Below are 12,047 nucleotides of genomic sequence, written 5' to 3' on the forward strand. Positions count from 1 at the left end.
TTTGACTGAACTGTTGATTTCCGCATGAATAGGGTTGCCTGAAATTCTAGTTACGATTAGGTGGTTGTCAAGGTTGCCAATTAATTCTATCTTCCACACCTTTGGTCATCTCAATTGCATCTGCCAAAGTGAAAATTGTAGCTACACCCATCATACACATTATGTCATGATTCAATCCCCTCTAATAATGAGCCACTTGATGGGATTCAGTCTTACAGTTGTGACATCGAGCTTACAATCATAAGAATTCTTTTGTATACTAATCTACCTTTTGATTTCCCTGGAAACAGTCATGGTACTTATTATATAGGATTTGGGAGAGATCACTAGGGAGAAAACACTGCTCAATCATCTGTTTCATTAAGATCCAATCCCACACAAGTTCAATCCTTCGACGATGGCGTTCATTTTGAATAGAATGCCACCATGCTGCTGTACCTCCTTTTAGTTTATAGGCCATAATGGAAACTTTACGCTCCTCAACATTCATGACCTTAAAGAATCGTTCGACCTCCGCTAGCCAATCAAGAGTGCTTTCTATATCTAATGATCCTGAGAAAGGTTGAAGATCTACCTTTATCTTATATCCATCATGAAAATTGTCACCATTCCCTCTATAATCTTAGCCAACATCATAACAATTTTGGCGTCTGGCATAATCTGGTTGCTATGGATTTAGAACTACTGTTTCAGCTACAGGTTGTGGGTTGCCTTGTTGGATTGCGAGAATCAACTGTCTAATCTGTTCAGTTAACTCTTCAAACCTCGTCTTTATGGCTGTGAGTCGTGTCTCATGATTGTCAGCCATGGAGATACTTCGCCTTTTGGCTCTGATACCAACTGACATAGAACGGTCACGTGGATGGGAATAACGTTTATACTCCGTCAGGAGTTTGGATTAATGACTTTTGATCTGACAAAAGAATTAGTGAACTAAACTATCAAGGAAGTTTATTGAATTTGAATAATGATCAAAGAATAATAATGCTTCCATGATAACAAAATAACTTATTTATAGGTTTAGGCTAATCACATAAAAAAACCTAAAAAAAATAACACAAGTCGTAACTAAACAAAATCCTAGCAAGTTCGGCGGCACAGGCGTGCTTAGCATGGCACGGGCGTGCTTGGACTTCCAAAGGCTAACACGGGCGTGCTTGTGCTTCTTAGGCTTGGACCTCCAAAGGCTGGCATGGGTGTGCTGGAAATGGCACGGCCGTGCCCCTTCTTCTTGGGTTCGCAGTGATCCAAGTCTTTCATATATTTAAGTGCCAGTTGCTCCGTATCATAAGGGGTGTCATCAATCCCTAATCCGAGATACAGATTCTATTGATGAATTGATATTTCACAAATGGATATTGTTATTGTCCAACTCATTGAGTTTATTGCGCCATAATAAAACTCACTCTTTTAATAAATCAAAACAATAGGCAACATACATTGCTCATAACAACTAAATTAAGATTAAGAGAAATAAATATAATTCTTAATGAACTAGAGAATTTATTTTACTCAATCAGTATAAAAACACTCATTCTCTACTTGGTCCTCATTCAATACATACAATATGCACTAACTTAAGAAGTTGAAACTGAACCATTACGATAATCTAGATAAATTACATGTAATCCTGTGCTACAATCATACCAATGGTTTTCAACTCCGCCTTAGAAGGTGAACACACTTTATATCTTATATGAACAAATGATTTAATCTTCTATGCACAAAAATAAGCTCCATACATTAAATTATCCACTAGTATAAGATAAAAGACAAAAAAATTATAAATATGTCATAAATGATTTATTAAATGCAAATCTCAGTTTCAATAAAATGAATAATTATTCAAATAGTTGTACTATTAGAAAAGCATGGTTAACTGTTTAAACTCTATCACTTATCCTTCCAAAATCGAATTCCATTACCAAACCAACTTGCTATCTAGAACCAGATTCTATAACCTGTTTAACTTGAAATAAGCTTCTCCAAATATAACTTGGTTGGTGCCCTTTTTTTTTTTAGAAGAAGGGAAAGATGTTCTTGGAAAATACTTAACCTGTTAAATTCGAGCAATCATAGAATTTGGATGTTTAACTATCTCCAATATTGTTTAGCTAACAAAGCTATATTGAAAGCATGAATGTCTCAAAAATCCATCCTTCCATTTAGATTTTGCTTGGCAAATTTTATTCCACGAATACCAATGAATTTTCATCTCGTCTCTTTGTTGCCCCAACAAAATTTAGCTAATCGGGAGTCATTCGGTTTAGAAGGGAAAAGAAAGCACTAATTGTGTCGTTATGTATAGCTTGACTTAAGCCGTTATGAGTATTTCTTTTCCTGCTCGAGATAAAGTTTTCTCCTTTCATCCCTTAAGCTTGCTTGTCACTCTATCACAAATGGATTAGAACGCAGCCTTCTTACTCTTTACTATAATTGTCAGTAATCCTAAATATTTTGAATGCCTAGAAATTTCTTTCACTCCTGGTTTTTATATACACAAATCAAACATGACAATAGGAGTAGTAGAACTGAAAGAAACTTCAGAAATTTTCAAAATTTATTTTTTGCTTTGGAGCTCTTTCATAAGCCTAAAGGATTTTGGCTACCACTTCCACTTCCCTACCATTAGCTTAGCCAAAAATAAATAAGCTTAAAGGATCTTGGCTATCACTTCTACTTTCCTACCATTAGCTCAGCCAAAAATAGTTTGATTGACTAATGGAATAGTTGATTTTGTTTTAAAATATCGTACCATAACTATATAATAATAAAATATCATAATTAGATATAATATAAAATTCATGTTTTTATTGCAAAATTAATTAATTTATTAAATATTATAATTAGATTGAACATAATATGCAATTAAGTTAAATAATATAATCTAAAATTAATTTCTTAAGCTCCCTAAATTATAATGCGATAAGAGAAACTAGTAATTATTAGCCAAGTATTACTCGGCTATGAAGACTAATAATTAAAAAGGGACAAAATTATAAACATTAATTATGGTTTTAGCTTTTTTTTTTTAGGAATAATCAATCAAAAGAAAAAATGTAATTGAATTCTAATTTATGTTCAAATTAACAATTAAGTACTTGAATGTTTGAGAAATAATTATAACGTTCTTAACTTATATTTCCGTTTGCCTCATAATCGACTTATTCTGTCTAAAACGTGAGCTCTTTACTGTCAGCCAAATACACTTTTTTTGAACGAAATTTGCTTACTTTTTGGATATAAAAAACTCACTTTTTTCACGGAAGGATCTAGTGGAATAAACCATAAGTTAGGGACTTTATAATTACCCGTCAAATGTAAAGAGACTTGTTTTTTAGGGTATTGGGGGAGGGAGATTTGAATTGAGTCTATTGTCAAATTGTATATATACTTAGCACTAAAGTATATCTTGGTGTGCTCAAATGTAAAGATATTTAAGTGTCCATTTAAACATAATTTAGAGACTCAATTATACTTTACCCTTTCTCAAATTTTTTTTATTCAAATTTCGTGGGCGCATTTCCCATCTATGCCTTAATAGCTACATTCCTGCTTATAGGAAATAATTATAATCAATCAAATTAAAAGTTTATTAAAAATAATAATTAATTATATTATATTCTCACTATTTTTAATACGCACCTTATATAGTAAATCATAATCAATCAAAATTAAATTGCCTTGAATTAGAGAAAAAATAATCAGATTTTTTATAATAGTCTTGAATTAATTTGAAATTTCTAATATATCCATTTAGTTGGATTTTTTTTATGCACTTTAATTGGAGAACCATTTATCCTTTTAAAATCATTTTAGTTGTATTTTTTGTTTTAATTTGAGAAAATAGATTCTATTTATCCTTTTGAATATCTTTTTAGTGAGATTTTTTATGCATTTTAATTGGAGAAAATATGTATATGTATTTCTCTATTTGATTTTGCATTATTATTTTCTAATAATTTTTATAACTAATAGATTTTGATGTTCTTAATTATAGGTTCTCACATGATATTTCATTTTGGAAGATATATCGAAAACCTTAATTCAGGTATTGAAAATAAAATTTTTAATTTTTAATTAATTATGTTTTGAATTTTTTAAAATATGGGTAAACACTTTACTATGAAACTCTATTAGTTAAATACAATGAAATTAAAATAATTTTTTTAAATATATTCTTTCTCTTTGATTTTTCTGGAGATAATGGTGTATATTTATTTGGCTATTTACACATTATTGAATTTGACTAATATCATATAAAAAAAGTTTTTTCTTTTGTAATCTAATGAAATCTTATTAAAAAATACATTATAAAAGTTTGAGTTAATGAAAAAACGGCTATTTGGGTATATTTGCTATCATTTTTATTTTCTTTTTTTCTATATTGAAGGCGAAATGATGAAAAAAATTCACGAGCTCTTTTTTTATTCGATATTTTATTTTATTTGTTGAAATTTATAGAATTTTATTTGGTAGATTTAATTGGATATATTTTTTGAACAATAATTTTTAAAATAGATATAAAGATACTTAGACGTTTGAAATTTTATTTTTTCTTAAATTTTTTTTAAAATAAATAAATAGAGCTTTGAAATTTTTAAATTTAATCTCATATATCTATCTATAAACTTAAGAGATGATCCTCCATTACTAACATTATTGTTTGCTAATTGATTTTTAAGTTACATATTAATATTTATTTATGTCATTTCGAAGCCTAATTTAGCGAAGAAAAAATATTGAAATAATTGGAATAAAAGTAGTTGCATGTTAAATATAAAATTAGATATTGCATAACTTTTAATTACCTTTAAATATAATTTTAATTTAACAAGTAATAATAGTCGTTTTTCAACGAGTTTGATTTTTTATCACTCCTTTTCTTTTTTTATTTTATAAGGTATATTAATTTTAAATGAGTAAAAATTCATGTTAATTTTTATTATTTTTTAATCAAAATAAATAGTAATATAATTTAATAATAAAATTTATTTAAACAATATATTTATGCCCCACGTCGATGGGCAAAATTATAAGTGGAATCTTAGATATTAATTATTATATTTGAAATCAAATCAAACTCAAAAGGAACTTTAAATTAAAGAGATGAAAATCTTCTAAGTATTTATACTCCATTAACTCAAGTTGAATAACTTAAAAAAAAAAGCACAAACCTAATTTAGATAATGATTATTAATATAATGATTACCACATTATAGAGGATAGGTACTGTAAAAATAATATAAATGAAAAGTGCTATTTTTTAGAGTTTAAAAAAAAAAAAGAGAAACATGCTATTTTAAAGGGAGAAGTTGAAACGTCATTTTCTTTTCAATTAGATGTTAGAGTGCAACATATGTAATTGAAAAAATCATTATATAAATAAAGAGCAATATAAGTTAATCATTGTATTTATTTTAATCTAAATAAAAATTAATATTTAAATATTATATAAATAAAAAATTAAAGAGTTAAAATGATTATATAACAAATAAAGTCAACATGCAACAGACATCATAAAAGAACTAGTAAAAATAAAATCTTTAAAGATATTATAGTCCCATCATATTTAATACATACCTTATTTAGTATCCATCAAATATACTATTTATATTATATTACCATATAATGTCTATATATTATCATATTTAACATATACATTATATATCTCATTTAACATTATATTATATGGTTTCGGTTTCAAAATCGCTAATTCCAGTTATAAGTAAATTGTGACTGAACAGTATTATCATATATTATATATACCTTATGCAATATATAATATAATTTCTTATTTTATCCAATAGAACTTAGATTCAAATAAAAAAATTAATATAATCAATTAAAATTAAATTATCTTTATTTTTTTCAATCAATTAAATTAAAATCCTAAATAATATTTTTGTCAATCTATAAATTAGTATATGCATTTTTTACAATCTCAATATTCCTCGCTTATTCCCACTTTTATAAATATTATAGATTATAGATTACACATAGGTTTTTTTTTTTTGTATTAAAGTCTAGTTAAATAATTGACTTGTTTTTATACAATTTTTTATTTTACCTTTTAAAATTTTTTGACATAGGTCCATTGAGTCCATAATCTTTTCAAGTCCATTATCATGGATAAGCAAATTTCACCACTACTCCCTTTCCCAAAAACTGTTTTTGAAAAAATTTTTCTTTTCACCCTAAAATGATAAACAGCTCTAGAAAATCCCACTTGCCAAAGGTAGCAAAAAAAAAAAAAAAAAAAAAAAAAGAATTCAAAGAATATCATTTTAATAATTAAAAAAAAAATTAATTAAAGAAGCTGTCCTTTTGATACTGATTCTTCTTTTTCAGTTGCCGGCTCTTTGGCCTCCTATCCATCTTGTGGTTCTTAAGAAGACGAGTCACTCTATATTCTGCCTTTTACTGGATATATTCTCCCAACTGGCTTCAACCCCACTATCTAAGCTCTTTTTCTCTTCTGCATATAATAAGGATCTCTCTTCCTGCTAGTCAAGTTCAAGTCATAACCTTTTCTTTTGCTTTTTCATTTTTCTTTTTCCCCTTTAATGGCATCCAACTCTCTAACTTCATCAGCTTGGACACCTAAGCAGAACAAGCTATTCGAAAAGGCTTTGGCTTTGTATGACAAGGACACGCCGGACCGGTGGCTTAATGTCGCAAAAGCTGTTGGTGGGAATAAATCGCCGGAGGAAGTAAGAAGACACTATGAAATTCTTATCAAAGATGTTAGGGAAATTGAGTCTGGCAGAGTTCCATTCCCTAATTACACCTCGACTCGAAATTAAGTTGAAGGTAATGTGATTGCTTATTCAATTAATTTTTTGCAATCCTCGTTTCTTTCGAACTTTTTAAAAAAACTTTAATTTAATTGATTTGGTCCATAATGAGTCATGGACCCGGTTTGGTTCATAGTGAATCATGAACTCGATTTAGGTAAGTTTTCCCAAACGATAGTACCACTTCTCATGTTATAATGCCATAGTCTTGCTTAATTAATAGTTCAATCATGCGACTTTTTTTTTTTCCTCTTTTATTAAAAAAGTCTAATATTATACTCAATTAATTTTCAAAGTAATTGTCTAATTATTAAATAATTAAGGTAACTTAATTACGATAAATTTTGGCTTAATAACATTAAAAGGTTACGAGTTTGAACTCGATTTTAATTAAGTTAGTTGAGAAATATGACTTTGTTAAATTTGACTAAACGTAAATATTCTGAACTAATCTGAATAGAATGCTAGTCGATTTACTTTTTTTTTTTTTTTTTGATAAATCTTAATCACAATATATAATTTATTAAAAAATTTGGATTTACTTTAAAAAGCACCTTTTAATTAGAATTTTAATTTGGATTCATTGATTTTTTTTTCTAATTATTATTTGACCTCAAAAAAATGGGTCTATTGATATTTCAATTGAAAATTCTCATCAAAATGAATCCAAAAGCTATAAATTAAGCATTATTTCAATTAAAAATTTTTTTTAAAGGTAAAGTGGAAAATTATATTAAATTGAATCAATGAATATAACATTTAAAATGAAATCAGTAGGGACGAAACCTCACTCTCGTATATCAAGTATATAGTGGACAAATCAGATAAAGCATTCTAACAAATCAGGTAAAACATTCAGAAAGTTGGTTGAAGATGCTAAGTAGAGATTAATGATATATATGGGAATAGCCAATAGAAATGAGCAATTAAATAATACTTACTGATGGGCCCAAGGAATAATCCAAGAAACGAGAAGCTAGAAAGTATGGAGAACTCTAAAGTTGTGGTATTATGATTAATGTGGTCCACTGATGATTAGGCCAACATCAACTTCACCTAACTACTTAACAATATATCTATTAAATAAATTGAAAAAGCTATCCCTCTCTCCTGTCTCTGTTCAACTTCTTATCCTGTCTCTAACTCAAAGACAGCTCATTCGCATCGCATGAGATCTAAACTTTGCACATCTTTGGATTTTTTTTTTCAACAAAAAAAAGAAGATTAAAAAATTTATATTAATATAGTAATTGTAATATTATTTTATAATTGTCCCCTATGAGATTTTGTCTATAAAATGCCAAGATATTGAAAAATTTTAAATATTAGTAGAGTCACGTGAGCCACTGACTTGGCCTTTTTTCGTCAAGATAAAAACATTAATTTTTTCTTTTATGGACAGTTTATTGCGTCAAAAATACTGAAAAAATGAGAGTTTAATGGTTTTAAGGTACTACACCAGTTATATAACACAAGATATTAATACGGGTAATTGAATCTCTCAATAAAAAAAAACATACTTCAAAGAAATAAAAATACTAATTAATTATCAATAAAGTGTCAGTTGGGGTGATAAGTGATCTCAATTCAGTAAGAATGACAATACGAGTTTTGAAACTTTTACGATCTACCTTGCGATTAGATTCCACTTCCTAATTATCGTAAAAATGAAAAATTAGTTAATTGGTTAATAAAAAGATAATTTTAATAAATATTCTCTTGGAAAAAATATTTATTATGTAATATTACACTTTGATATCTCTAGCATTCATGGTATTGCCTTCATGGAGGTCCCATGCTTTTCCGACCTATCTGGAACTTATGAATGTTGCTTTATTTATATTATCAAATTCTTTAATTGCAACCACAAGTTAGATTTCAATTTAAAAATAAAAAAAAAACCACAAATTAGATTTTGTTTTCTTTTGGACTAAAAAGTGATTCTTCTTCTTTTCCGATTTCTATATTGCAGGCTCCAACAAATGTGAAAAGCCAGAACAAACCTGATCAAGATTGGGAAGGGAAAGTGCAGAAGAAAAAGAAAAAAAAAAAAAAAAAAGCATACAGCTATTAGTTTCCTTCTACTTCGTTTATTTGCCTGTATTCTCCTATTAGTAATTAAATCAATGTGATTAATTTTCTACTTGTTTCTCTCTGCGGTACACAGCTCCCCAATACAAAAATTTCAAGTATGTTCTGTTTCATCCCTAATATGCACACAAATGCAACCGTAGAGAAAAATTTTAGGTTCATTTGTTTGTAGAAAAATAATTTCTAGATTTTTTGATGTTTAAAATAACTAAACAAAAAATATTTTATCGGCGAAGGAAATTAAGTCATATTAAACAAAAATAATTTTCTTTTTCTAAATTTGAAAAATATTTTTTAGATGTTGACAAACTTGTTATAAGCTTATAACCTTATAAATATAAATTTTTCTAAGGCAAGTTATTTTCTATTATTTATAAAAGTAAAAGGAGCCTATTTGGTGGTTTGAATTGATGGAATATGAAATCTATAGAGTTTAAATTTAACAAATTGTGAAATTCATGAAATTTTGCATTTAATATTTTATTTTGAAAACCAATTCATGCATAAACTTGAATGAATGTTCGTTTCAGCGTATTATAGCTTATTGGACACACATCTTATTGATTCAGAAAATAAGAAAATAAATTATTTGTTTTATCTTTTCAGCTTATCTGAATATAAAAGTTTTAAAAAAAAATAAGCTTATTCAAAAAGCTAAATTTTTTTAGCTTATTCGCTAAGCTATATAGCTTTTTCTTGACCAAAAGATAAAAATATCTTCATCTAATATTTAACTCGCAAATTATGCCCTATTATGTAAAAAAAGACTTTATATTGGATATTCCTTCCGTTTTACTTTAATAGTAACATTTCATCTTTTACAAAAATTAAAAAAATAATTGTAATATATTGATTTTCTAAAAATACATATTAATTTTCTAAAAATACATTTCATCTTTTCTCTTTTCTTTCTTTCTATCTGTCAGCTGACTATGGAATTTTATCAGTGCGCTTATTTCTTTTATATATATTCCATAATATTCAAGGGAAAAATTACGAGATTCATTTATGGAGCAAAAACATAGGAAATCAAATTTTAAGTTCTTATTTTCCAACAAAAGATTCATTCAAAAAATAAAAATACAGATAGGTATTCATACCAACATAGATGAGATACTAAAGAAACTAAATTATAGCATCTAGAGCAAGAATTTTTCGAAATGGGTAGAGTTCCAAAGCTATGCAACCATGAATTGATGAAGGCTGGATAAAATTCCAGAGAGATGCAACCATGGATTAATGAAAGTGAAATTAGGTGCCTTACTCATCGGAGTCAGTATCCAGAGAAGTTCTTTAATAGCTGAGATTGTAGACGCCTAAATGGGTAGAAGACTACATAGACCAAAACACCATGAAGATTTTTTTTTTTTTTCTTTTTGGATTTGGCTTTGTATTTAATGTTTGAGTTTTGTAGATCTGATCTTTTTTTTCCTGGAGAAATGGAAAAATATGTATTCATTATTTTCTCTGTCATTTTCAAATTGGTCTGTGATTATTTATACTAAGATTGTTATTGGGGTTTGAGTTCATGACACAGTATGGTAGTGTAGCAAAAGAAATGACATTCAAATGTGATCAATTGCGTTTCATTGTTGGTACTCAATGATCCCTCTTTTAACACCAATGCTTAGAAATAAGTAAGAGAGATCCACAATAAGCCATTTGTTTCCTATGACACCAATGGAAACACACGCATGTCGCTATAAATAAGACTTAAAATTGAAATACATATGTGTTAAGAATTCAACACATATTTCATGACATGTCATCAATTAATGAGAAAATATAATTAAATACAATATCACAAATGATGATCATCAAATAACCACAAAGATTCATCTTAAATAAATATTTATAATATGGATAAAATTAATGTATATAATTTCTAAAAAAAGTAAGCTCTCACTAACCAACAACATCAAAAGATTCCACAACACCCATATTACTAACAAGTCCCTTAAAGCCTAAAGGTCTAAGGCCTTTAGTTAGTGGATCAACAAGCTTTAATTCAGTATCAATATATTTTATCTCTATATCCTCTTTTTTCACTAAATCTTGAATAGTGAAATATTTAATCTCCATATGTTTAGAATCACTATTACTCTTGTTGTTTCTTTGAAAAGAATATAGAAGCATTATTATCACAATAAATTGAAAGTGGTTTAGAAATGGAATCCACCATAAGTAGCCTTTGAATATAATTTTTTTAAGCCATATTGCATCTGTTGTAACTCCATTACAAGCAAAAAAACTTAGTTTCATGGTAGAAGAAGCAACAAGTGTCTACTTAATATTTTTCCAGGAAATAGCTCTACCAGCAAGCATAAACACATACCTCGAAGTGGATTTCAAATCATCATGACAACTTGCAAAATCTAAGTCTGAATAGTCAATTATCTCTAGGTGATAAACTTGCTTATAAATCAACATATAGTCTTTTGTCTTTTGCAAGTACCTTAAAACATGTTTAACAGAAATCCAATGCATTGGACCAAGATTAGACAAATATCGATTAAGAACACCAACAATATATGCAATATCCGGTCTAGTATATACTTGAGCATACATCAAGTTGCCAACAACACTAGCATAAGGTACATTCATCATGGAATCTTTTTCAAAATTATTTTTAAGATACTGTTCCTTACTAAATTTGTCCCCTTTTATAATAGAAAAATAACCACTTTTATAATTTTGCATATTAAACCTACTAAGCACAAGACCTATGTAGGTTCTTTGAGAATGTTCCAATATATGACAAGATCGATCATGATGAATCTCAATAAAGATAAAAGATGTCTCCCCAAGATCTTTCATGTCGAAGATCTTAGAGAGAAATTGTTTAGTCTCACAAAATAATCCCATATCACTACTAGCCAACAAAATATCATCAACATAAAGAACAAAAAATATAAATTTAATCCCACTAGCTTTAAGATAAATCCAATGATCAATTTTATTTTCTATAAAACCAAATGAAGTCATCACTTTATCTAATCTAAGATACCATTAGCATGAACCTTACTTAAGCCCATAAATGGATTTCTTCAATCTACACACTAAATATTATTTTCCACTCTCTTGAAGACTTTCAGATTGCAGCATAAAAATATCTTCTCCAAGATCTCCATTTAAGAACACAAAATTTACATCCATTTG

General features: G+C 27.8%; 2 protein-coding genes across 2 annotated transcripts; one reads left to right on the forward strand and one right to left on the reverse strand.

The window, feature by feature from the left end:
- The first annotated feature begins 6,364 nt into the window (after positions 1–6,364).
- Positions 6,365–8,940, forward strand: LOC105645043 (protein RADIALIS-like 3). Its single transcript, XM_089719896.1, has 2 exons — positions 6,365–6,813; positions 8,770–8,940. Exon 1 carries the CDS (start codon positions 6,567–6,569, stop codon positions 6,804–6,806), a length of 240 nt encoding a protein of 79 aa, XP_089576022.1. The 5' UTR covers positions 6,365–6,566; the 3' UTR covers positions 6,807–6,813; positions 8,770–8,940.
- A 1,853-nt stretch (positions 8,941–10,793) lies between these two features.
- On the reverse strand, positions 10,794–11,492 carry LOC119369208 (secreted RxLR effector protein 161-like). Its single transcript, XM_037635274.1, has 2 exons — positions 11,224–11,492; positions 10,794–11,001 (listed from the first exon to the last, which is right to left on the reverse strand). The coding sequence occupies exons 1-2, from the start codon at positions 11,490–11,492 to the stop codon at positions 10,794–10,796; spliced, it is 477 nt and encodes a 158-aa protein (XP_037491202.1).
- Positions 11,493–12,047: the final 555 nt, after the last annotated feature.

This window comes from Jatropha curcas, chromosome 4, assembly GCF_041381405.1.
Source record: "Jatropha curcas cultivar XTBG-Jc1 chromosome 4, XTBG_Jcur_1.0, whole genome shotgun sequence".
Classification (NCBI taxonomy): Eukaryota; Viridiplantae; Streptophyta; class Magnoliopsida; order Malpighiales; family Euphorbiaceae; genus Jatropha; species Jatropha curcas.